The 27,452-nt window shown below is 39.0% G+C and overlaps 3 protein-coding genes and 2 long non-coding RNA genes across 5 annotated transcripts; 3 read left to right on the forward strand and 2 right to left on the reverse strand.

Annotated features, from left to right (window-relative positions):
- Positions 1-4,415: 4,415 nt before the first annotated feature.
- Positions 4,416-5,470, reverse strand: LOC142612297 (uncharacterized). The gene is made up of 2 exons (XM_075784408.1): positions 5,206-5,470; positions 4,416-5,047 (listed from the first exon to the last, which is right to left on the reverse strand). Exons 1-2 carry the CDS (start codon positions 5,468-5,470, stop codon positions 4,416-4,418), a joined length of 897 nt encoding a protein of 298 aa, XP_075640523.1.
- A 5,528-nt stretch (positions 5,471-10,998) lies between these two features.
- LOC142612298 (uncharacterized) lies at positions 10,999-11,981 on the forward strand. The gene is made up of 2 exons (XM_075784409.1): positions 10,999-11,263; positions 11,422-11,981. The coding sequence occupies exons 1-2, from the start codon at positions 10,999-11,001 to the stop codon at positions 11,979-11,981; spliced, it is 825 nt and encodes a 274-aa protein (XP_075640524.1).
- An 83-nt stretch (positions 11,982-12,064) lies between these two features.
- LOC142611756 (uncharacterized) lies at positions 12,065-13,169 on the forward strand. Its single transcript, XR_012840112.1, has 3 exons — positions 12,065-12,241; positions 12,327-12,418; positions 12,842-13,169. It is a non-coding gene; the product is annotated as an uncharacterized LOC142611756 (long non-coding RNA).
- A 575-nt stretch (positions 13,170-13,744) lies between these two features.
- LOC142614102 (uncharacterized) lies at positions 13,745-14,725 on the reverse strand. The gene is made up of 2 exons (XR_012840359.1): positions 14,423-14,725; positions 13,745-13,975 (listed from the first exon to the last, which is right to left on the reverse strand). It is a non-coding gene; the product is annotated as an uncharacterized LOC142614102 (long non-coding RNA).
- Positions 14,726-20,734: 6,009 nt separating this feature from the next.
- On the forward strand, positions 20,735-21,417 carry LOC142612299 (uncharacterized). Its single transcript, XM_075784410.1, has 2 exons — positions 20,735-21,064; positions 21,154-21,417. Exons 1-2 carry the CDS (start codon positions 20,735-20,737, stop codon positions 21,415-21,417), a joined length of 594 nt encoding a protein of 197 aa, XP_075640525.1.
- The last annotated feature ends 6,035 nt before the right edge of the window (positions 21,418-27,452 follow it).

Here is a 27,452-nt window from a genome sequence, read left to right on the forward strand (position 1 = left end):
TGTTTGTTTGGCTAGTTACTGCCTTGGGTTCTCTCTCTTCTATTATTATTATTTTTTACAGGGGATTTTTTTTTTTTTTGCAAAGATGGCGATGAAATTCAATCAGTTAACGCCCAGATGAGGGCTAAGAAGAACGAGCCTCTTTCCAGCCTCGGGAAGAGGGTGATGCAAGTTGTGGAGAAGGGGACTCCTGCCTCCTCTGTTCTTGAGGCGACGAGGACGGCTTCTCCTGCTACGTGGGTGGAGGAAATTACCTCGCGGACAAAGAAGCCGCACATGGCGGATAAGGGGAAGGAGAAGGCTTCCTCGCGGTCGTCCAATGTTTGAGACGATGCTAGCCTTGCTCTATCGAGGGCACAAGATGCCTTCATGGATGACGAGCTCAAGGCCCTCTCTAGAGTGCCCTCCAACAAGTTAGGGTTGTCACATCCACAAGCTCGTCCAGGTAATACACTTGTGCAATTTGCTTTTCACTTTCTCCTTTTTTACATGGTTTTGAAAGTCGGAACTTCCTTTCAGGTTTTAGGGGGAAACCATTCACATAACCTCAGAGTACTTGAGCCAAGAGGCTAAGGCTTCATCTATGAAGTCCAAGGTGAAGGGTATGGACGTGGAGCTCTCGAAGCTGAAGAAAGACTTTATCTTGGCCATGGACAAGGCCAATACTACCAAGGAAAAGGTGAAGGTCCTGGCTGATGACCTAAGGGCAGAGAAGTAGCTAACCATAGAGAAGGACAAGCAACTCTAGGCTGCAAGGGAACGGGTAAAGACTATTTTCGTTAAGTCCATCGAGGCCTTCCAACAGATTGACGAGTACAATATTGTGCTATTCAGCCGGTACTACAAGGGCTTTGAGCTCTTGTGGAGATATCTTATCAAGCACCCTGCTAATGTGGACCTAGAGAACTTAGACTTCAAGGTCGTGGACAAAGAAATGGCTGCAGACAAGGTTGCCCAAGCTGCTTAAGCTGTTGTTGTTACTCCTGAGGGAAATGTTCTAGGGCCTACTGAAGCTAATGGTGGAGAGGCTGGCGTTTGAATCTGCAGATACTTATGTTTTTTTTTTTTTTTGGGTGCCCAGTATGTTTTTGGGCTTTTAATTCTATCTCCAGAACAATATTTGTTGCCTAGTGTTTTTGGGCTTTTAATTCAGTCATGTTTTACCTACTTTCTTCTTATTTGTATGTGGTTTATACTTTTTGCCTGCATCTTTGCCTATTTACCCTTAGATTAGGCTTGCATCCGTCTAGGAGGAATTTCATTACTTAGTCACTTTTAGGTGACTTATACCCATTTAAAGGATTGTCACATGGCCGCATAAATAATTTACAACCGTCTAGGCGGGATCTTATTACTTAGCCAGTTTTTAGGTGACTTACACCCATTTAAGGGATCTTGTAGCTTGACTTCGTTAGTAATTTCCATCTGTCTAGGCGAAATCTTATTACATAGCCAGTTTTTAGGTGAATTACATCCATTTAAGGGATCTTGTCACTTGGCTTTGTTAGTAGTTTACATCCATCTAGGCGGAATCTTATTACTTAGCTAGTTTTTTGGTGACTTACACCTATTTAAGGGATCTTGTCACTTGGCTTCGTCAGTAATTTACATCCGTCTATGCAGAATCTTATTACCTAGCCAATATATATATTAGACTTCTTGACTTGTATATAGTACATTGAAATGTTAGCTGAATAGTACTTTTATTGCCTTATTTTAAAACACGAATACAATCGTCCGTTACACTTATTGATGGTACCTCTTCAAATGTTCAATGTTCCATGGTTGTGGTAGTTTCTTCCTATCCAACATTTCCAGGTAATAGCTACCTTGCTTGGAATAATGGGTGACCTTGTAGGGCCCTTTCCAGTTTGGGCCAAGCTTTCCTTGGGTCAAGTCTTTGGTAGTAGGTTTGACCTTATGTAGGACCAGGTCTCCTATGTTAAGTCATCTGAACTTCACTCTCTTGTTGTAGTACTCGACCATCTTCTGCTAGTACCTCGTCATCTTATGGGATGCTTCGTCTCTAACTTCGTCAAAGTAGTCCAGGTTAATTCTCAGCTGATCATTATTATTACCTTCATGGAAGACTTTTCGTCTTATGCTGGTGATTCCCACTTCGACTGGGATTACTGCTTCGATGCCATAGGTGAGTCTGAAAGGGGTTTCTCTCGTTGGGGTCTCCCCTGTTGAAGTTCTTGCTGTAGTCTTGTATGTCCACAAGACATTGTGCAATTCCTCTGGCAAAACGCCCTTTGCATCTTCCAACTGAGATTTGATGATCTTAAGCAGTGTCTAGTTCGTTACTTCCGTCTGACCATTGACTTATGGGTGACCTGATGACGAGAATTGGTTCTTGATCCCTAGCCCTGAGCAAAATTCCCTGAAGCTTTGACTGTCAAACTACCGCCCGTTGTTCGATATGATCATCTGTAGTATCCCAAATCTGCAAACTATGTTCTTCCATACGAAATTTTGGATCTTTGCCTCCGTGATGGTTGCAAGTGCTTCTGCTTCAACCCACTTTGTGAAATAGTCAATAGTGACCAGTAAAAATTTCACCTGTCTTTTACCTTAGGGTAATGGACCGACGATGTCACTTCCTCATTGGGCAAATGGCCATGGGGAGCCTATTGGCGACAATCTCTCTGCTAGGATGCATTGAACATTTCCAAACCTTTGGCATTTGTCGCACCTCTTGACGAACTCCCTTGCGTCCTTCTGCATAGTAGGCCAAAAATAACCAATTCTGATAATCTTGCTTACTAGGGATCTTGGGCCTACATGGTCTCCACATATTCCTCCATGGATCTCTTCCAGAATGTACTCGGCTTCATCCTCATTATTGCATTTCAGGTAGGGCATGGAGAAACCTCTTTTATACAAGACGTCGTTTAAGATTGTGAACTTGGCTACCCTCTTCTTGACTTTCATGGCCTCCTCGGCGTCTTGTGGAAGTCGTCCATTCTGGAGGTAGGATAGGATTAGGGTCTACCAGCTACTTTTGCTTTAGATTACGAAGGTGAGGAGCTCTTCAATGCTGGGATGCTTCTGGACTTCCATCTGTAAATCTGTACTCGTTGGTCTTGCTGCTGATGACGCTTGCTTCGCTAGCTTGTCTGCCCCTATATTCTGGCTTCTAGGGACCTGTGTGAATTCTACCCAATCAAACTCATGTGCCAAAGACTTCGTCAGCCTTAGGTATTTTTGCACTCTTTCCCCCTTTGCTTAATACTTCCCTTTTATCTGCCCCAAAACCAATTTTGAGTCGCTCTAGAGGAGCAAGTTTTTGGCTCCTAGCACCTTTCTAACCCTTAATCTCGTCAGTATTTCTTCGTATTTAGCTTCGTTGTTGATGGCTGGGAATGTTAGCTAAACTTCGTATGGATGATAATGACCCCTACTCCGCCCCTCTTCCAGGCTGACGAACTGTTAGTTTGGATCGTCCATCTTTCTGCTTCGTCCAATGTACCATCCTCGACCAGGACTATGAATTCGACGATGAAGTCTACCAGTGCCTTCACCTTGATAGCTGTCTTGGGGTGGTATTCAATGTCGAATTGGCTAAGCTTAATTGCCCATTAAATCATTCTTCCTGCAGCCTTAGACTTATTCATGGACTTCTTTATAGGTTGGTCTATTATCACTAGGATAGGATTCACTTGGAAGTAAGGACGTAGCTTTCGTGGAGCTACAATCTGGGAAAATGCAATTTTCTCGATTCGTGGGTACTTTGCTTCAGCTCCTTGGAAAGCTTGACTGATGTAGTAAATTGGGAGTTGCATTCCGTCTTCCTCCCGAATCAAGGCCGCGCTCACGGTTGTAGCTGACACTGCCAAGTATAAATACAGGTCTTCTCCCTCTTTAGACGGGCTTAAAAGGGGTGGATTGCTCAGATATTGTTTGAGCTCTTGGAAGGCTTTTTCGCACTCTTCCATCCATGTGAAAGCTTGCTTCAGCGTCTTAAAGAAGGGCAAGCATTTATCAATTGCTTTAGAGACAAACTTGTTGAGTGCTACTTTTCTTCCTGTGAGTTTTTGGACTTCCTTCACAGTCTTCGGCGACGTCATCTCTAATATGGCTCGCACATTCTCTGGGTTTGCTTTTATCCCTCTCTAGGACTCCATGAACCCTAAGAACTTCCCTGATGCTACCCCAAAAGCACACTTGCTAGGGTTTAACTTCATTTGATACTGCCTGAGAGCAGTGAACGTCTCTTAGAGTTCGTTCAGGTGAGCAGACTTTTCCTTGCTCTTGACAAGCATGTCATCCATGTACATTTTCATGTTTCTACCGATCTGTTTGCTGAACATTTTGTTTACTAACCTCTGATAGGTTTCTCTTGCGTCTTTCAGTCCGAAAGGCATTACCTTGTAGTAGTAGAGCCCTTGGCTTGTGATGAAGGCAGTTTTCCCCTAGTCTTCTTCTATCATTTTTATTTGGTTGTACCCCGAGAATGCGTCTAAGAATGTCAGGAATCTATGTCCTATTGTGGAATCCACCAGCTGATCTATCCTTGGTAGGGGAAATTTGTCATTTAGGCAGACCTTGTTTAGGTCCTTGAAGTCTACGTAGATCCTCCAATTTCCATTTGCCTTCTTTACCAGGACGACGTTGACTAGCCAGTCCGGGTAATAGACCTCGCGGATGAACTCCGCTGCTAGTAGTTTGTTGACCTCGCCCTTGATTGCCTGGTTTCTTTTTGGAGCAAAGACTTGTCGTCTCTGCTGGACAGGCTTTCTCTTGGGATCTACCTTTAGCTTGTGTTGGATGATCTCTGTGAATATGCCTGGCATATCCTCGTGGCTCCATGCAAAGATGTCCAGGTTCTCCTTGAGGAATTGGACTAGTTTTTTCCTCATCTCTGTACTTAGGGTCGTCCTTACCCTTGTAGTCTTCGTTGGCTCTCTGTCTACCAGTTCCACAATTTCCAAGGCTTCCACCTTCTCTTCCTCTTTCTCATTGATCATCCACGTATAGTTTTCCTTTGCAGCTAACACAACTTGGTAGCATTCCCTAGTTAGCACCCGATCTCCTTTTACCTCGCCTACACCATTTTTTGTTGGGAATTTAACCTTTAGGCAATAGGTGGACGTGGCTGCCTTTCAACGATTAAGTGTAGACCTCCCAATGATCACGTTGTATGAAGAAGGACAGTCTACCACCAGGAAGTCTAGTTGATGAGTCAGTTGTCGCGGGTAAAACCCACTGTGACTGTTAATGTCACTAGGCCTTTAGGATACACCCTGTCCCCACTAAAGCTGATGAGAGGGGACTCGAAGGGACGCAGTCTTCCTGGATCCAACTTCAACTGTTGAAAAGCAGAAAGGTAGATGATGTCTGTGGAGCTACAGTTGTCCACAAGGATTCTCATGGTGTTGAACCCCTCTATCATAAGCATTACAACCAGGGGGTCGTCATGCGGCTGCTTCACTCCTCTAGCATATTCTTTTGAGAAAAGGATGTCCATGTCTGCCCATCTCTGCTTCAGGGGTGTTATTCTGTGGATGCTGTTCACCAGCCTCTGTTGTGATTTCTTGAGGGATCTGAATGATCCTGTGGATGGCCCTTCTCTTATCGTCTTTATCTCCTCGATCGCACTCTGTGGACAATGGGACGTGTGGTCCTCGTCCCTTGTAGAGGCTTCGTGCTTGTCCTTGTTATTATCTTTGGATTTGCTGGAGTCTCTTTTCTTGACATATTTCTGCAATTTCCCTTTCTAGATGAGTTCCTTTATCTGTTCCTTTAGGTCCCTACAATCTTCTGTGTAGTGGTCATAATCCTTGTAGAAATAGCAATATTTCTTCTTGTCACACACAGTGGGTGACGAATGCAACGGCCTTGGCCATTTGAGGTATTGTTCATCTTTAATTTATGCCAAAATTTTATCAACAAGCATAACTAAGGGAGTGAATTTTACTGTCCGAGGGGTTTTTCCTCTTTTCGTTTGTTCTCTTCAGTATTCTGATGATCTGTCCACTCCCTTTTTTGTCCTCTCCGATCGTCTTCCTTTCTTTCCCTCCCATTAGACTTCTTTACATCTTTTAGTGTTGTTAGGGTATCTTTGGCGTTCATGTACTTCTGCACCTTCAGGAGCATCTCTGCCATCGTTTTAGGGGGATTCTTCGCAAGTGAGACCATGAACTCCCTGGACTTCAAACCAGCCTTAAAGGTTGTTAGTTGTACTTTGCTATCCGCTTCGTCCACCTCTAGCATTTCTTGAGTGAAACACTTCTCGTATGACCTCAAGGTCTCCTTTTCTCCTTATCTAATGGTAACTAGGAGGTCTGCTGGCCTTCTCAGGCGTTATCCCTTGACAAAGTGGCATAAGAAGGAATAACCCAACTGCTCGAAGTTGTCGATGGACAACATTGGTAATTTCGTGAACCACTCCCTCGCAGCTCCTTTGAGGGTGGTAGGGAAAGAACGGCACAGTCTTGACCTAGAGTTGTCTTGAAAGTGTTGAGGTGATTCAAAGGATCTTTCAGCCCGTCGAACGGCTTGAGCTAAGGTAGACGAAAATTTTATGGCATTAGGCATTCTAAGACCGCTGTTGTGAAAGGTGAATCTGTCCTCCTGACTATCCTATCTAGGTTCTGGTCTGTTTTTTCCTTAATTGCGCTCCTTAGCTCGTTCATCTCCTTTCTCATTTAACAAAGAAGGTCTGAGCTCAGTCCTTCTGGAGTGGCAGGTCTTTAGCGGTCATTCCTTCTTTGGCTATCTTCATCGTCATCCTAGTTGGTCCCAGATCGGTTCTCCTCTTGTTGCAATCGCAGCCTTATCTCCTAGTTTTGTCTTGTAAGCTCCTCCACACTGGTTGTGAGCGTCTGGATTTGTAGAGCTAATGTTGTAGAATCTTGGGGAGTGTTGGACTCCATTTGGACTTGTGAGTGGAATGGAGCTACGCTCTTGAACCTAAGCACGAAAATGTCATCCCCATAGATGACACCAAACTAATGATGTGGAAATCATCAGTCGAGTAGGTTCATCCAGATAAGTCAGCAACCTTGTCCCTGTACTTGCAATAGTTGTGAAAAGCTCTCCTTAGGTGGTCACCGGTGTGGTGCCTACCACAGAGTCTCCGATGATAAAGTCAGTGTATAAAAGCTTTAAGAAAGGATATGAGAGCTTAGAATGTCAGAGCTATAACGTATGTGTATCTAATAATGTACCTTGCCTGGTTCCAAGGGGTGTTTATATATGGCTACATTGCTTCTAGCCATTGTGGCCTTTATTGTGAATTTAGTGCTTCTTTTGTAACGCCTATGTGCTTATTAATAAGGGTTTTGATGAGCTTCTAGCGGTCTAACAGCTAGTTTGTAACTGTTCGAGGTATTGAATCCTCTATTAATGGCTTGCCTTCCTTTGTCTACGAGGTGAAGGGGTGGATGAAGGTACTTAATGGGTTTTTCTGGGCAAGGAGGTTTGTTGGGCCTATCATTGTGTATATCTTTTGGACTGATTTAAGCTTCAAAGAGAAGCATTTATGTTATGGCGCGAAGAAGAAGGTGAACAAATTGAGAACTTGGAAAAAAAAATCGCTTGGAGAGAGTGAACAAACGGCAGTACATGCTGTGCAAATTGGTCATATTAAATCAGTCCAAAAGATATACACAATGATAGGCTTGGCAATTAATAGCAAATTGGTCATTTTCAAAAACTTTTGGATGCGCTTGGCAATTACCCAAACCTCAAGGGAGGTTACTGGAATTTAACTTTTTTTCATATTAAAGTTTAGTTATATATTTTTCATATCAAATTACAATAATTATGTTACATTTTGTTTCAATTATAATGAGGAGTTCAATGCATATTCTATTGGGTTAAAGTTAGTGGCATCGGCTGGATATGATCCTCGAGTGGCACTTGAACCAGGCCAAAATGGGCAATTAGCCATAAATGCTGAAGAATATAGTTAGTAGTTAAGGTTTACAAACTATATTTTTTACTAGCATCTCGAGTCTCAGAGATTCGATTTTGGGGCTATAAATCGAGTCTTTAATGCTCGATTTTTATGGTCTGATTCTGTCTGATGTAGCATTTTTTCCACGTGGCGACTACTTGGAAATCGAGTCTTAGAGACTCGATTTACATGCCAAAAACAATTTTCTCTAAGTCCATCAATCCCAGAGCAAAACCCACCGCCAAAAAAAAAAAAAAAAAGCTCACCTGGGTCGCGCTGCCAGGTTGCGACCCTGCCTGGTCGCGCGACCTGGGCGCGCTGCCTGGGTGAAGCGCGACCTGGGTGCAGCGCGACCCAGGTCGCTCGCCCAGGCAGGGTCGCGACCTGGCAGCGCGACCCAGGTGGGCTTTTTTTTTTTTTTTTGGCGGTGGGTTTTTCTGGGAATGGATGGACTTAGAGAAATTTTTTTTTGGCTTGTAAATCGAGTCTCTAAGACTCGATTTCCAAGTAGTCGCCACGTGGAAAAATTGCCACATCGGACAGAATCAGACCATGAAAATCGAGCATTAAAGACTCGATTTATAGCCCCAAAATTGACTCTCTAAGACTCGAGATGCTAGTAAAAAATATAGTTTGTAAACTTTAACTACTAACTATATTCTTCAGCATTTATGGCTAATTGCCCATTTTGGCCTGGTTCAAGTGCCACTCGAGGATCATATCCAAACTCGATGCCACTAACTTTAACCCAATAGAATATGCATTGAACTCCTCATTATAATTGAAACAAAATGTAACATAATTATTGTAATTTGATATGAAAAATATATAACTAAACTTTAATATGAAAAAGGTAAATTCCAAGAACCTCCCTTGAGGTTTGGGTAATTGCCAAGCGCATCCAAAAGTTTTTGAAAATGACCAATTTGCTATTAATTGCCAAGCCTATCATTGTGTATATCTTTTGGACTGATTTAATATGACCAATTTGCACAGCATGTACTGCCGTTTGTTCACTCTTTCCAAGCGATTTTTTTTTCCAAGTTCTCAATTTGTTCACCTTCTTCTTCGCGCCATAACATAAATGCTTCTCTTTGAAGCTTAAATCAGTCCAAAAGATATACACAATGATAGGCCCAACAAACCTCCTTGCCCAGAAAAACCCATTAAGTACCTTCATCCACCCCTCCACCTCGTAGACAAAGGAAGGCAAGCCATTAATAGAGGATTCAATACCTCGAACAGTTACAAACTAGCTGTTAGACCGCTAGAAGCTCATCAAAACCCTTATTAATAAGCACATAGGCGTTACAAAAGAAGCACTAAATTCACAATAAAGGCCACAATGGCTAGAAGCAATGTAGCCATATATAAACACCCCTTGGAACCAGGCAAGGTACATTATTAGATACACATACGTTATAGCTCTGACATTCTAAGCTCTCATATCCTTTCTTAAAGCTTTTATACACTGACTTTATCATCGGAGACTCTGTGGTAGGCACCACACCGGTGACCACCTAAGGAGAGCTTTTCACAACTATTGCAAGTACAGGGACAAGGTTGCTGACTTATCTGGATGAACCTACTCGACTGATGATTTTTACATCATTAGTTTGGTGTCATCTATGGGGATGACATTTTCGTGCTTAGGTTCAAGAGCGTAGCTCCATTCCACTCACAAGTCCAAATGGAGTCCAACACTCCCCAAGATTCTACAACATTAGCTCTACAAATCCAGACGCTCACAACCAGTGTGGAGGAGCTTACAAGACAAAACTAGGAGATAAGGCTGCGATTGCAACAAGAGGAGAATCGATCTGGGACCAACTCGGATGACGATGAAGAGAGCCAAAGAAGGAATGACCGCTAAAGACTCGCCACCTGCATGACCGAGCTCGACCTTCTTTGTTAAATGAGAAAGGAGATGAACGAGCTAAGGAGCGCAATTAAGGAAAAAACAGACCAGAACCTAGATAGGATAGTCAGGAGGACAGATTCACCTTTCACAACAGCGGTCTTAGAATGCCTAATGCCATAAAATTTTCGTCTACCTTAGCTCAAGCCGTTCGACGGGCTGAAAAATCCTCTGAATCACCTCAACACTTTCAAGACAACTCTAGGTCAAGACTGTGCCGTTCTTTCCCTACCACCCTCAAAGGAGCTGCGAGGGAGTGGTTCACGAAATTACCAATGTTGTCCATCGACAACTTCGAGCAGCTTGGGTTATTCCTTCTTATGCCACTTTGTCAAGGGATAACGCCCGAGAAGGCCACAGACCTCCTAGTTACCATTAGATAAGGAGAAAAGGAGACCTTGAGGTCATACGAGAAGTGTTTCACTCAAGAAATGCTAGAGGTGGACGAAGCGGATAACAAAGTACAACTAACAACCTTTAAGACTGGTTTGAAGTCCAGGGAGTTCATGGTCTCACTTGCGAAGAATCCCCCTAAAACGATGGTAGAGATGCTCCCGAAGGTGCGTAAGTACATGAACGCCAAAGATACCCTAACAACACTAAAAGATGTAAAGAAGTCTAATGGGAGGGAAAGAAAGGAAGACGATCGGAGAGGACAAAAAGGGAGTGGACAGCATCATCGAATACTGAAGAGAACAAACGAAAAGATGATAAACCCCTCGGACAGTAAAATTCACTCCCTTAGTTATGCTTGTTGATAAAATTTTGGCGTAAATTAAAGATGAACAATACCTCAAATGGCCTAGGCCGTTGCATTCGTCACCCAATGTGTGTGACAAGAAGAAATATTGCTATTTCTACAAGGATTATGACCACTACACAGAAGATTGCAGTGGACCTAAAGGAACGTATAAAGGAACTCATCTAGAAAGGGAAATTGCGTAAATATGTCAAGAAAAGAGACTCAAAGAAATCCAAAGATAATAACAAGGACAAGCACGAAGCCTCTACAAGGGACGAGGACCACACGTCCCATTGTCCACAGAGTGCGATCGAGGAGATAAAGACGATAAGAGAAGGGCCATCCACAGGATCATTCAGATCCCTCAAGAAATCACAACAGAGGCTGGTGAACAGCATCCACAGAATAACACCCCTGAAGCAGAGATGGGCAGACATGGACATCCTTTTCTCAGAAGAATATGCTAGAGGAGTGAAGCAGCCGCATGACGACCCCCTGGTTGTAATGCTTATGATAGAGGGGTTCAACACCATGAGAATCCTTGTGGACAACTGTAGCTCCACAGACATCATCTACCTTTCTGCTTTTCAACAGTTGAAGTTGGATCCAGGAAGACTGCGTCCCTTCGAGTCCCCTCTCATCAGCTTTAGTGGGGACAGGGTGTATCCTAAAGGCCTAGTGACATTGACAGTCACAGTGGGTTTTACCCGCGACAACTGACTCATCAGCTAGACTTCCTGGTGGTAGACTGTCCTTCTTCATACAACGTGATCATTGGGAGGTCTACACTTAATCGTTGAAAGGCAGCCACGTCCACCTATTGCCTAAAGGTTAAATTCCCAACAAAAAATGGTGTAGGCGAGGTAAAAGGAGATCGGGTGCTAACTAGGGAATGCTACCAAGTTGTGTTAGCTGCAAAGGAAAACTATACGTGGATGATCAATGAGAAAGAGGAAGAGAAGGTGGAAGCCTTGGAAATTGTGGAGCTGGTAGACAGAGAGCCAACGAAGACTACAAGGGTAAGGACGACCCTAAGTACAGAGATGAGGAAAAAACTAGTCCAATTCCTCAAAGAGAACCTGGACATCTTTGCATGGAGCCACGAGGATATGCCAGGCATATTCACAGAGATCATCCAACACAAGCTAAAGGTAGATCCCAAGAGAAAGCCTGTCCAGCAGAGACGACAAGTCTTTGCTCCAAAAAGAAACCAGGCAATCAAGGGCGAGGTCAACAAACTACTAGCAGCGGAGTTCATCCACGAGGTCTATTACCCGGACTGGCTAGTCAACGTCGTCCTGGTAAAGAAGGCAAATGGAAATTGGAGGATCTACGTAAACTTCAAGGACCTAAACAAGGTCTGCCTAAATGAAAAATTTCCCCTGCCAAGGCACTATGAGTACCTTTATTTAACTTAAGTTGGACATATAGGTGATATATATGGACAATTTAGAGACTTGATTTTTTTTTAGTAGGGTATTGCAAAGAGGATTAAGCATATCAAAATCTGCTGGTGATTAGAGTAATCCATTATTACAAAACTTGCATCAATGTGAAGTTCTAAATTTATACAGCACTTTAATGTGTTCATTTGCAGTTAGATGGCATTAAATTTGATGATGGAGAGTCTCCATTGGAGACCTCTCAAAGTTGAAAAGGTAGATTTTGCTGTGCACAGGTAATGTAGCATTAGTGGAATGCTTACCTTTTGTACTTGTTGGTTGTGATCTTGCTAGTAGTAATCTGGGTTGGTTTTGATGTAGCTTGTTGGAAAGCTACAGTAAGAGCTAAAGACCATGGGCGTGATTCTTGTTGCAGTGATACTAGGCAATTTGACATTGGTAGTAAACAAAAGGTACTAAAGACACATGCAATTTGGCAATGGTAGTAAACAATGGGTACTGAAGACTGATGCCTTTCAGTGTGTCATTAAATATTCATAATATGCTTTGGTTTACAGCATTTTTGTGGTAATGTGCTCTCAATTTGTAGTAATACTTGAAATTGATAGCACTTAAATCTTGTAATGTAGGTTTGATAGTTCATGTACAGAAAAAAATTGGTTGTTTCTTCTAAGTTCAGTGTATTCATTGGCTAGCTATGATAGCTCTTGATATAAATCCCCCCCCCCCCAAGTCTGTTCATCATCTTAATAGCTTGTTTTTCTTAGCATTGTTTCAACTTTTCAATATTATCTTCTATGTAGTCCGAATTTGAAAGAATTATTGCAGTGAGTCACTATACTAAAGGTTGCTAATTTTTTATATCCACTATGCAGGTGATTTCTTGGATGCAATTGAGTGTTAAACCTGTTTTTTCTGAATTGGTGCTCAATAATCTCAGCATGGTTACATAAAGGCTGGCACTGACGGGCTACCATAGTCAAGCCACTTTAGATCGATGTAGAATATGATCTTGAAGCAAACACTTTTTTTTTTCCTCTTTTCTTAGTGTGGAAATTATATATTCTACTGGGGGTGAAATTGGTCTTGTAATCAAAGTCTATATTTCAATAGAACTCTTGTTATCTTGTTATTTGGCCTTGTAATCAAAGTATACATTTTAATGGAATTTGTACTCTTTTGGAACAAATTTTTTTATTTTATTTTATTTTATGTGTTTGTTTTAATATTGCATTTGTCACTAAATTGGTTACTCATAGCAGATTGTCACTATGAGTACCTTTATTTAACTTAAGTTGGACATATAGGTGATATAGATGGACAATTTAGAGACTTGATTTTTATTTTTTTTAGTAGGGTATTGCAAAGAAGATTAAGCATATCAAAATTTTCTGGTGATTAGAATAATTCATTATTACAAAACTTGCATCAATGTGCAGTTCTAAATTTATACAGCACTTTAATGTGTTCATTTGCAGTAAGATGGCATTAGATTTGATAATGGAGAGTCTCCATTGGAGACCTCTTAAAGTTGAAAAGGTAGGTTTTGCTGTGCACAGGTAATGTAGCATTAGCGGAATGCTTACCTTTTGTACTTGTTAGTTGTGATCTTGCTAGTAGTAATCTGGGCTGGTTTTGATGCAGCTTGTTGGAAAGCTACAGTAAGAGCTAAAGACCATGGGCGTGATTCTTGTTGCAGTGATACTAGGCAATTTGACATTGGTAGTAAACAAAAGGTACTAAAGACAGATGCAATTTGAAAATGGTAGTAAGCAATAGGTACTAAACGAGGACACTCAAGTGTCAAAATTGGATAATACAACATAATACTCAAGCAAGTCTTTTTTGTCACAATACATGTTTCAAAGTAAAAAGTTTACTCATATCAAGTCTAATACTTTAATAAAACTGAAAATTAGTCTTGCTAACGTCAAGATATCAATCCATAATGAATGCTTCAAAACCTTTTCTGGCAATATAGTTTGGCTGGATCTCCATGCTCTATCATCCTGCAACGTTGAAAAACAAATTTCAATCAATACAGTAACATCTTAAAAGACCAATCAACATCTTAAAACCAAATTTCAATCAATTATAATTGGTATTACTTGGCTCAGTGACATCAACTACGGACTAAAATTCTTCATTTTTTCCATCCTAACCCACACCATCAAATAGAAAAACCAACAAGTGAAACTCAAACAAAAATAAATAAATAAATAACCTAATTAGTACAAATCGACACCATTAAAATGAAGAGATTAAAAAAAAATCACAACTTTATAAAAAAAACAAGACCCAGATTAAAAGAATCCATAAATCTCACAGCCAAAAGACCCACCATCTGATTTCGATCCCTAAACTCAGAACCAAGTAAAATAAATAAAAGAAAAATTGCAATATCAATTTTTTTTTCGTGTTCCCAATATTTATGAAAAGTCAAAGAGAGAACTTACTGGGAAGTGATTGTGCCGGCAGTGCAGTTTGGAGATGCAAGGCAGTGGAGCAGGCGAAGGCGTAGCAGAAGTTGATAGATCGTTGGGGGAGAGAAAGACCACAACGGTGGCTGGTGGGTGGCACAATGGTGACTGGTTTGAGACTTGGTCCATGCGATGATGGTGGTTTGGCACGAGAGTGGTAGCGGCAGCAGCAACAATGGGATTTTTAAAAAATTTTGAAATTTAGAGAGAAGTAGAGAACGGAGGAGTGGACTGAGGAGTGAAGATTTGCGGAAAGAGATATGAACAGAACAAAAAAAAATGAGAAAAAGAATGAGTGAGAGTGAATTTTTTATTTTTTTTTTCTAAGTCACGCGGATTGATGACATGGAGATGTTTTAGAGCCGCTAGATTGAATGGAAGGCTAGGATTTGAGGTATTGCATCCCGTGCAATACCTGGGATGCAATACCCTAGGTATTGCACGGGATCTCAATCCTTATATGGCTAAGTCTGACATGGTACATGGTAAAAATGAATTTTGTTTTAATTAAAATAAATAAATACTTTGAACATGGCACAGCCGCCAAGAGGACCAACGATGGCATGTTTTGTTTTGGTGAAGATGGACTTTGTTAAGTCTTAAGACCAATTTGATGTCTTGGTGAAGCTAGTGTACGTTGTCTATCAGCCGATTCAGCCCAACTTTTATGTGTACATATTGACTATGTGATCAGAAACACTTTGTACATTTTATGTGTATACTTTGTATATGAGATTTACTCATGTGCTTTCTTAAGGTATATATTAATAAATTATTTTAAAAAAAAATTTATGAAAAATGAAAAAATAATTTATTGCTTTACTGTTTTGACGGATTCAGATCCTCTAGAGTTCTTAGGGTACTCTACCAGTAGAGTTCATTAAATCCTAACCACTCTTTAATGATTTAATGGTTTAGATTTTGCCATATCAGCATTTCATTAATAATATTCTTAAAATAATAAAATAATGTTGTAAACAAAACAATTAAGATGATTGTTAATGAAATGCTGACATAGCAGAATCTAGACCATTAAATCATTAAAGAGTGGTTAGGATTTAATGAACTCTACTTGGTAGAGTACCCTAGGAACTCTAGAGGATCTGAATCATGTTTTGACGACTTTCAATTTTTAATAAATTTTTTTCTAAAGTAGATAATTAATGTGTGACCATTAATCGGACCCTTTGTGTGTATGTATATATATATATATATATACACACACACAAAATAACACATCTTCCAAGAGTCAAAATACCTTTCCAAGCAAATACCTTTCCAATACTAGGTACTGCTACTAACAAATACCTTTTTGAAGAAACATGTATCGAAAATACAGAATAACTTCTTTTATGTGTGGAGTCCACCTTTATATGAGGAAGAAGAAACATGTATTGGAAACACGAAATAACTTCTCTTATGATTAACTCATTGTACCTCCCAATCCCAAAACACATTTTGCACTAAAAACTAGGAGGTCTGGGTCTGTGTTTTTAATTTGGAAGAACTATTGGTATTAATTTTAGCCTGCGTACGTGTGGTTGATGTGACTCCAAAATATGATGGATTTGAAGAATATTGTGTAAATCCTAGCATATAGCTTTTGTCTTATAAGGTCTTCGTGGTGAATAAGTGGCGTGGTCCATTATTTCATTAAAATTTATTTATTTATTTAAAATTGTAAGTCAAATTTTTTTAAAACAGAAACTAATTAGTAACTTAGCAATTTTAAATGAGAGATGCTACGTCCACAATATTTTTACAACAAATCATAGATGGTTAGTTCTTATTGGTTCAAATTCGAACTTAATACTAAAATTACTTTTTTGCCTCAACAATAACAACTAGTAACAACCTGCCACTTAAGATTTGTTGTGAAAATATTATGGACATATTCTTTCTCATTTTAAATAAATAAGATACTTTTAGTAAAATTGTTGTGGACAAATGACGTGGTCCGCCATGAAAACCGCATAATTTCTCCCTAGAATATTTGTTACTTCCAAGTGTTGGAAGCTATATTAAAATATAATAAGAAAGTTTATGTCAGTATTAAATTAAGATTTGATAACCACTATTAGAAATTATATTTTCTATTTATGTTAAATAGCATGTGCTATCAATCCATGGGTAGTTTTAGACATTAACAGTCCTAAGAATACTGTCTACCGAGTCCTTAATTTTAGCTTTAGCTTTATTTTGGCATTGGATTTTAGTTTTTGAACATTGCTCTTATCTCACTGTATAAATGATCAAGTTAAAATAACTGGTGTCATTTATGTGAATTTAACGATGTTTACTGACCTATGAATTATTAGTAGCTAGACAAGTGGTGCAATTTACAATTGAACCGGGCTTCCATCATTCTTCTTTTGAAGGTGATTTCAAGGCGGTAATAAACTTTTTACGTAGGGGTGGTTTGAAAAACTCATGTTGACCACATTATTAAAGACATTGTGTATTTTGCAAGCTCTTTATAGAATTTTTCATTCTCATGTTGTTAGGCAAGATAATATAGTTGCACATATCTTATCTTAGAGAACAAAACTTTATGTTCTATTACAAGTCTGGATGGAGTCTGTTTCACCAAATTTAGACTCTGTTGTTTTGACTAATTTTTCATTTGTTTGATTTATATAATTGAATGCTCTTTCTTCTATAGGAAAAAAGAGAAGATGTTAACTGGTAAGGTGCAATATAGTAGGAGCAAGGGTGGTGAGTTAGGGAGACAATTCATATTTGTGTGTCGGGTTCGTATTGTGTTGACTCGTGAATATTTAACTATATTGGTTAACACTAACCTAACACATTTATTAAATGAGTTAGGATTCATCAACCATAACATGACAAGTTTATTAAACTATACAATAGGAGTAGAGGTGGTGAGTTAGGGTGACAATTCGTATTCTTGTGTCGGGTTCGTATTGTGTTGACTCATAAGTATTTAACTACATTGGTCAACACTAACCTGACACATTTATTAAATGGGTTAGGATTCATCAGTCCTAACACAACTTGTTTATTCAAAAGGACAATCGTGTCGACATGTTTTATAAGATTTTAGTATTAACCCATTTGATCTTAAATATGAAAAAACAAACAAATAGATATATTTTTTTTAATATTGAATTTAGAACTAACAAATAATTATTTAAAGCCAAAATATACCTCAATATCACAAATAATCAATCATAATATGTCAAATGAAAATTAACTACAATAATTAATAAGACTTTGCGGAGAAGCTGTCACCCTTCTAATTAACTTATCATTGATCACTAATTGCTCTTTTGGGATAGCTTATCATTGATTCATTAGGCTAAAAATACATAGTAAAGCTTTAAAACCCTCTCTCTCTCTATCTCTCTCTAAGCTGGCAAAAATTAAAAAACGATTTTTTGCATTAGTGCTCTCTCACTGGACACTGGGAACAGTTAAAGCTCTCAACTTTCTTGATTAGTTTGTTCAAAAGGTAAGTCGGCACTGTTAGTGTGTGTGTGTGTTTTTTTTCTTCATGTTATTCAAACACTATCATATATTTCATAATCACAAAATGGGAAAAAGAAACAAAAACAAGAATTTTTTTTTTCAAACCTCTAGGTTGTGACGAGGATTTTTTTTCTTCAAAATAACTATAAAATCCTAACTATATTATTAGTTAGCCAACGTTTGAAACTAATTTTGTATCTAACAATTCGAGTATAAAAAACTCAATTTTGGATCGCTAAATCGAGTACGTTAAACTCGATTTCAACATCAAGCTGCAGCTGACGTGAAAATTTGGCCACATAGACTTAAAACTCAAGTCAAACGGACTCAAGTTCTGTTGATCTAGAAATCGAGTCCCATGGACTCGATTTAGTTTTGCTTGAACCTTCTTCTTCTTTTCCTTTTTTTTTTCTCCAGATGCGAGCTACTCTCCACTTCCGAGCACCAAAAACCCATGAACAAAACCAAATACAAAACCCAAAACAAATCAAACCCACACTCCACTCTCCACTCCAACGTGTTCATCTCCTCCACTGGAGCGGCGGCGAGAAACCTGGGTTTTGCATCATCTTCTCCACTTTGTCGCCTGAAGCTTTCGCCGCCCCTGGGTTGCTTTTCTGGTTTGCTAGGCTTTGCATCATTGCTTCTTTCTTCTTCGTTGTTGATCGGCGTTTTGATCTCAGGTTGTTGATCTCTTAGTTTTGATCTTTGGGTTTTGCTGATCTATGAAACAAACCACCATTTAATGAGTACAATAATGAAGTACATGAGGTTGTATGTTATGGTTGTGGGGATAAAAGGCCCAATATGCATTTTTGGGTCATGGGTTTTGTCTGAGGACGTTTACCTGTCTGAGGATGGATTGGCAATGATAAAGATGTCAGACCTAGAAACCCACGAGCAAATTATGGCAGAAAAGCTAAGGGAAGTAATCCAAGGAGGGATATCTCCTCGGTTAAGCGAAGTAATGATCTGATGGTGCGTCATGTTGTCTAGGATGATCTTTTAAGAGGACTTGTAGATGAGGATATGTTTCATGGGGGCACGGAGAGCAGGAACAGTTGGGAAATATCTAAAAGAAAGTTGCTACCACCGTATTGAATGCTCTGTACCTAAGTCTCTGGCTGCATTAATGAGGAAGTGATATCTGAACAATGATCTTTAGCCTTACAACTATTACCTAAAGACTTCTGGAAGGTGTTGATGGGACAAGTATCAACGTTAGCAATTTAGACCTACACGTGGAGAGCAAAAATGGGATGAAAGAGGAGGTATAAGAGAGAAGAATGTTCCAGAGAAAAGGGGATCGGAGAGAGGAAGAGAAAACACTATAAATTGATTATCTGTACTCAATCTTTAAGAAATAAGAAATATAAGAATCTACTCCTCGACTTGAGTCCGAGGACAACTTTCTTCATACAAACTAACCCATCCTTATCATGTTGAATTTTTGGGCCATTTTTGTTATCATTCAAGCTCATTAGAAACAAGATTTCTAACTCACTGTCTATAAAATATATTGTATTGGGCTCTTTAGGCCTATACCCTTCCTTTTGTTGGGCTTTGGTACAAATTGCGACCTCACAATTGGCATCGTTTGTGGGAATCTTTGGTTTTTAGTGAGTCTAAGATTTGGTTATGTCAAATTCAGATCCACACTAGGTAGAGTCTAGGAGGTCCCAACATCAAGATGACTTCCTCAGTCTTGAACGAGGTGGAGACTGGGAGGGAAGTGTACATACCACCCATACTAGCAGGAGTTAGTCACGAGATGGAAGCAGAATCTCCCATGAGGAGAATGCCAAGGCCATGCGGTTGGAGATTGACCATTTGAGGAGAAAGTTACATCATGAATGACGGAGGCGAGCTCCGTCCATTTTTTACTCTTCTTTAGGTGAGAATGAGGAGGGCAGCTACAGGCCTAGGTCAAGAACTCCCTCTAGTGAGTCTTACTCGTATAAAGAGAGTAACCCCTATAGCCGCAGGAATAGGAATTCATCTAGTAAGGGCCTAGGAACTGATGCTATGAGCAGGGCACTGAATCAAATTTCTAAATCACCCTTCACACGTAAAATTAAAGGAGGAAAACTTCTTCGATGTTTCACTCAGCCAACATTTACCATGTATAATGGTTGAATTGACCTAGTAGAGCATGTAAGCCATTTCAACGAGAGGATGGCTGTGCAGTCCAAGAATGAGGCTTTGATGTGCAAGGTTTTCCCATCCAGCTTAGGGCCTGTCACGATGAGGTGGTTTGATGGCCTGGGATCAAGGTTTAGTGATTCCTTTAAAGAACTCACCCGGGCGTTCGGATCTCACTTTATTACATGCAGTAGAGTCCCTCGGCCTTTGGATTCTTTGCTGTTTATGACCATGCGAGAGGGTGAAACCTTAAAAACATACATAGACAGGTACTGGGAGATGTTCAATGAGATTGATGGGGAATTTGATGATGTGGCCATAAGAAATTTCAAGGTCGGCTTATCGGCTGAGCATGGTCTGAGGAAGTCGTTAACTGGAAAACTTGTTAATAGTGTGTGCCAGCTCATGGATCGGATCGATAAATATAAATGGGTTGAAGAGGACCAATAGTTAGGTAAAGGAAAGGCGAAGGTGGTCTCTCACGATAGGAAGGATTTTAGGTCGAATAAATATAATGATAATTGTCCTCGGCAAGATTTTAGTATGCAGACTGGGGTTACTATTGTGCCACAAGCAGTCAACACGGTGTTCCGAGAGCCAGTTCATCAGATTCTAGAGAAGATCAAGAATGAGTCATACTTTAAATAGCCTAATAAGATGAGTGGAGATCCCGCTAGACGCAATCAAAACCTTCATTGTCAATATTACCGGGAGCGAGGACACACCACCGAGAATTGCAAAACCTTGTGGTATCATTTGGAGCAATTGGTCAAAGATGGAAGGTTAAAACAGTTCTTATATAGGCCCAATGGGCAAACTGATCTTAAAGGCTCAGGAACTCAAGGGAACACTTCTTCAAGGCCTCCATTGGGCACCATTAATGTCATTTTTGCTGCTCCTAAGAGGACAGGTTCGTGTCCCCCTCGTGTAATGACTGTAACTCGACTACTACCCGAGGACTCTAATCATGAGCCGAAGAGGGCTAAGGTAGCAATCCAACTGGCATTGAGTTTCTCGGAGAAGGATAAAGTTGAAACTATACAACCACACGATGATGCTTTAGTGGTCATGCTCAGGATAGGAGGTACGACATGAAGCGTGTACTAGTGGATCAAGGTAGTGGGCATGAAATCATGTACCCTAATTTGTATAATGGGTTGGGGTTAAAACCCGGAGATTTGACTAGCTATGATTCACCTTTAGTAGGTTTTAATGGAAAGATGTTTATACCAATGGGGCAAGTCAAGTTGCCAATACAAACGGGGATAGAAGTTATAGAAGTCAACTTTATAGTGGTGGATGCCTATTCTCCATACACGGCCATTGTGGCAAGACCCTAGCTTCATGCCATGGGGGTTGTCCCTTCCACTTTGCATTTGAATGTGAAGTATCCATCTAGCGACCAAGATGGGGAGTTGATTGGAAGCCAATCTACAGCTAGGCAGTATATGGTGGTTGTAGTTAGACATTAAGCTGAGGGGGAGTCCTCGGCTTCAAATGAGTGTGGTTTGTAGCAATTAAAGGAGCCGGTGTTATCAGAGGATCTAGGGGTGGAAGCAGAATGTGAAGGTTTAGAACGAGTTTTTATAAATGATGATAAAGAGAGGTATTTCCAGGTAGGCGCTCAGCTGCCTTCTAAATAGAAGGAAGAATTGATGAAGTTCCTTAGGAAAAACATTGATGTATTTGCTTGGAATGCTTATGAGGCCCCTGGGGTTGATCTGAGCTTCATTTGTCATCATTTGAATGTCAACCCGCCGTCGTACCAAGTAAGCAACCACCACGGCGATCATCTAAGGAACATTCTGAGGCTGTTAAGGAAGAAGTAATCAAGCTCAAGCAGGCAGGAGCTATCAATGAGGTATTTTATCTTGATTGGTTGGCAAACATGATGGTGGTGAAAAAGAAGAATGGAAAATGGCAGGTATGTGTAGACTTTACTGATTTGAATAATGCGTGCCCCAAAGGTTACCATGCCTCGCATTGATCAATTGGTAGATGCCACGGTTGGGCATCCTCGAATGAGTTTTTTAGATGCTTTTCAAGATTACCACCAAATACCTTTGGCTTTGGACGATCAGGAGAAAACAGCCTTTGTCACCCCTACAGGAAAATATCATTACAAGGTAATGCCTTTTGGTTTGAAGAATGCAGGGGCTACCTACCAAAGGATGATGACCAGGATATTTGAATCGCAGCTGGGGAAGAGTATTGAAGTTTATGTGGATGACATGGTGGTGAAGAGTAAGGTGGTGTCCGAGCATGTTCGGAATCTTGGAAACATCTTTGAGATGCTAAGGAAACATAAGTTACGCCTAAATGCTTCCAAATGCTCTTTTGACGTGGGGTCTGGTTAATTTTTTGGGTTTTATGGTTATACATCGTGGAATTGAAGTCAATCCTAATCATCCTAAAAAATCATCCTCACATTTACCTTTAAATCAAATTTTTTTTTAAACATCCTCAAGTTTATCCAAAAAAAAAAAGTTGAATAGATATATACAGATTTAATTACAATTTAAACCTTTTAACTTCTTTTTTTTTTAAAAAAAAAACCTACCCTGTTATAAAAAAATTAATAAAGAAAAAAACTATAGCACATTTTATCCAAAAAAGCCTATCTTAGCCACCTTTTTTTTCTAAAAAAAAATAATTATGGATAACTACAAGTTTAAAAACTCTTCAATCAAAAAAAAAAAAAAACTCAAGTAAAATAATAATGTTCAAAATGCTCCAACTCTCCTATATTCCTTTAATCTCATGTAGTCACTTCTTTTTTTTGCTTTATCAAGACTTACATTTTCCTTTTTTATTTATTTTCAATTTCCCTTGCTTCCTAATTTCACTACGTTTGGTTTTTCTTTTTCTTTTTCACCTCAAATCTTTTCTTCTTTATTTTGAACTTAAAGGGAAAAAAAAAAACACTCTTATTAGAAAAATTGCCACCTCTCTTGAGACTTTAGAGAGATTGGTGTTCTTGCATTCTTGACCATATCTTTCTTATTATCTTTAAGAATTTTTTTTTTAATATTCTTTGATAGCCAATATTACATTCAAGAAATAAATGGCTGAAATACCCTTAAAGCCTAAAAAAAGACCAAAGAACCCTTGAAAACTAAAAAAAAAAAAAACACCAAAACCTGAAAAATGACTAAATACACCCCTTCACCCTAAAATAAGAACCAAAATACTTCCTAGGCATTAAAAAATGACCAATATACATCCTAAGCCAAAAAGTGACCAAAATACCCTAGAAACTTAAAAAAGGACCAAAGCACCCCTGAACCATAAAAATGAGCAAAAATACCTTCTAAGCCTAAAAAAAGATCAAATTACCCCCAACAGCTAAAAATGAACCAAATACCCCATAGGCATTAAAAAAATGTCCAATAAGATGACCGAAATACACTGGAAACTTTGATAAGAACCAAAGTACCCCTAAACCCTACAAATGACCAAAAATACACTATAAGACTAAAAAAATGGCCCAAATACCTCCCGAAAGCAAAAAAAAAGACCAAATACCCCCTAAGCATTAAAGAATGTTACACATATACATCCTAAGCCAAAAAATGACTAAAATGCCCTTGGAACTTCAAAAATTTTTAAAATGTTTAAAGGGTATGTGGTCATTTTTTATGTTTTAGCGAGTATTTCGGTCATTTTATAACATTTCTCCAATTTTTCTATCATTATTTAGGTTTCACAGGTACTTTGATCATTTTTTAGGCTTCAAGGGTGTTTCGGTTATTTTTTAGGTTTCGCATGTAATTCATACATCTCTAATGATTACAAGGGCATTGTGGTCATTTATTGATTTATAGGGGTACATTGGTCTTATTTTAGCCATCGAGGGTATTTTGGTCTTTTTCAAACATAGGGGATATTTTGGTTAGTTTCTATGTTTCGAGGGTATTTTGGTAATTTTACACGTTTGGGGGGGGGGGGGAGGGTTTGTTCATTTTTCAAGGTTATAGCGGTGTTTTGATCATTATTTAGGTTTCAGAGGTAGTTTAGTCATTTTTTAGGTTTTTGGGGTGCATTGTTCTTTTTTTCTTTTTCTTTTTTTTCGATATCGGGTGTATTTTGGACATTTTTTGTGTTTACGAGGGCATTTTGGTCATTTTTTCAATTTATAGTGGTTTTTTGGTATTATCTAAGTAATCGTGGGGATTTCCACCTTTTTCAAGCATGGTGGGTACTTTTGTCATTTTGTAGTTTTTGGGGGGTATTTCAATCATTTTTGATGTTTTGGGGGGTATTCAGGTCATTTTTTTGGTTTTGGGGGTGTATTAGTCTTTTGTAGTTATCGGGTGTGTTTTGGACAATTTTCGTGTTTCTGGGGGCATTTTGGTCATTTTGTGATTTAAAGGAGTATTTTGGTCTGTTTCAGTCACGTGGGGTACTTTGGTCATTTTTGATGTTTTGGGAGGTATTTCGGTTATTTTTTTATGTTTTGGGGGCGTATCGGTCTTTTTTTAGGTATCGGGGATGTTTTGGACTTTTTTGTATTTACGGAGACATTTTGGTCACTTTTTCGATTTATGGGGTATTCTAGTCTTATTTATGTTCACAATGATAATTTGGTCTTTTTCAATGTTTGGGGGGGAGGGGGGGACCTTGCTCTTTTTCTAGGTTTAAGGGGGTATTAGTCATTCATTATGAGAAACCCTTAGCATGGTTTTTAAACTTGGACCGGACCGTACAGTCCCATCGAGTTAACCATGGACCGTTCATCAAAACGGTTTTTTAAAGTAACAAAATCGAAAATATTAGTTTTTTTGTGAACCTCTCGAACCGTAATCAAACTGCCCAGTTTTGAAAACTAGACATGGGTTTGGCGGTCTTCCAAGCCAAGATCTCTCACATGACATATCAGATCTGGCGATCTGCCGAGAAAAAAAGAAAAAGAAAAAAAGAAATGTAGTCACTGACTGACTGTCCACTAGATCTAGTAAAGAAAAAGTGAGAGGCGGCACAGAGAGAGAGAGCGAGATGAGCGGGTGAGAGACAGAGAGGATTTGTTTTGCACCTGGCCTTCAGCTCTGTTTGTTTGAGAACCAATGAAGATCGTGACTAAGAAATGAGGGAGAGAAAGAGACGAAGCCTTACTTTGTTGGCAAAAGTAAACTGAGAAAGAAAAGAAAACAAAAGAGGGTTGTGGTAATATTGATGGCTTGGGAAACGTGAGTAGGGTGGGGTTGTTGTTTTTCCTCTCTGAATGGAGGTTGGGTATTTGGGTGTTTAATTTTTTAGTTAAATTTCTTAAATCATTTTTAGTTATGTTAATTTATTATATTTTAGATATAATTTGTTAAAATATTTTAAATAGTTAAGAGAGTATCTACTAAATCTATGCAACAAATTATAAGAAATATTATCTTTATCTTGAATTAAGATATATTTGAATCTCTATGAATATTGATTTCATCAATATTACATAATTTTACACATTTATTTTAAATATTTTTGTATTAAATTAATTATGACATCAACACGGTTCGATCTCAGTTCGACCTTAAAACCTTGAATCTCTCCCTATTCCGGTTATTTGAACGGTCTAGGTTTCAAAACCATGATCCCTAGTCTAGTGCTTTTCAAAGTGTTAGGATAGGTATACCTTATAGGGGAATGGGGTAAACCCTATTCCAGCGCTTTCAAAAGCGCCAAGATAGGTCTCCCCCATAATGGAATGAAGAAACCTTATTCCAGTGCTTTTAAAAGCACTGGGATAGGTCTCCCTCATAAGGGAATAAAGTAATCTTTCCTCAGCGCTTTTATAGCGCTGGTATAGGTGAACCTTATTCCAAAGCTTTTAAAAGCGCTAGGATAGTTCTCCCCCCATAAGGAAATGGAGTAACCCTATTCTAGTTCTTTTAACAACTCTGGGATAGGTTAACCCTATTCCAGCACTCTTAAAAGCGTCGGGATAGGTCTCCCCCATAAGGGAATGGAGTAACCCTATTCCAATGCTTTCGAAAGTGTGAGGATAGGTTGACCCCATAAGGGAATGGAATAACCCTATTCCAGCACTTTCAAGAGCACTCGAATAGGATTAACCTATTCCAGCGCTTTTAAAGTGTCGGGATAGGATTAACCTATACCAGTGCTTTTAAAACACTGGGATGGGATCTTTTCAAATAAGAAAATAATTAATAAAAAAAATCAGTAATTCCGACCTATAGCAGCGGTTTGAAAACGCTGTAATAGGACTTCCTATACCAGTTGTTTTGAAAACCGCCACTATAGGTCTCCTATTGCAACGATTTATGAAGCGCCGGTGTTGAAATGCCATAATAGGATGTCCTATACTAGCGGTTTCTAAAAGCGCTGCTACAGGTTAATCTATTACGGCGGTTTTGAAAAACGCCGGGAAAAAAACGCTGCTACAGGATGATTTTTTTGCAGTGTGTATGCAATATTCACCTCTAATAGAGAAAATTTAAAACTATGGTTAAGTGTATGGAAAATGAAGTCGCCTTTTTTTTTTATAACCTTTTTTTATCTATAAACTGATCTGCAATTCACTTCCAATTAGAGTGGAGTTAAGGCAAAGGAATTAGGCATCTGAGCATTGACAAGGGTAGTGTGGTTTGAATTTGACCTTTCACTCCATAGCTAAATGGATCAAAAGCTGGTTGTGTAGAGTTAATGGAAACCAAGATAACTGAGGTCCATAAATAGTAGTAAAAATAAGCTGAATAGTAAAATAAATTGGCAAAAATAATTTTTTGCCAAACACACATTGAAAACTTTTTGCTAAAAGTACTATAGATAAGGATAAAAGTTAGCTGAAATAGCACAGTAAGACCCATGAATAATAGTACCAAAAAAGTGCAGTGAGACCCTTGAACGGTATCAAAAATAAAGTGAATAGTAAAATAAGTTGGTTTTTTATGCTGAAGCCAAATACACACTAAGGAAGAAAACTTGGTCTTCTTCAAACAACCTCGGGTCCGCCAAGCAATTGGCAACCAATCTAATAGTCTTATTATGGCATGATTCATTTGCAAGGGCAGGACATAAAACAAAGTCTTATGTCCAATTGCTATTCGGGGTGGAATTTGTTACCCTTATGCCCCCATGAGTAAAGATCATCATAATTGGTATTAATTATTTCAAATTGGTAACTTTTTCTTTTCTTTTCTTTTTTGCAAAAATGAAAATTTTCCCTTCTGAATTTGGTTGAAATTCATTAGTTCTCTAACTTTAATTTAATCAAATGAGTTTTCTAAATTTCAAATTTATTCAATTCAAGTCCTTTGTTCAATTTTATCAAAAATATTTCCCTTAAGTATGCAATTAACTAATAAAAAAAATTTTGAAAAAAAAAATTCTTACATAAAAAATCTATAAAATTAATAAAATAATATAT

This window comes from Castanea sativa, chromosome 10, assembly GCF_040712315.1.
Source record: "Castanea sativa cultivar Marrone di Chiusa Pesio chromosome 10, ASM4071231v1".
NCBI classification, from domain to species: domain Eukaryota; kingdom Viridiplantae; phylum Streptophyta; class Magnoliopsida; order Fagales; family Fagaceae; genus Castanea; species Castanea sativa.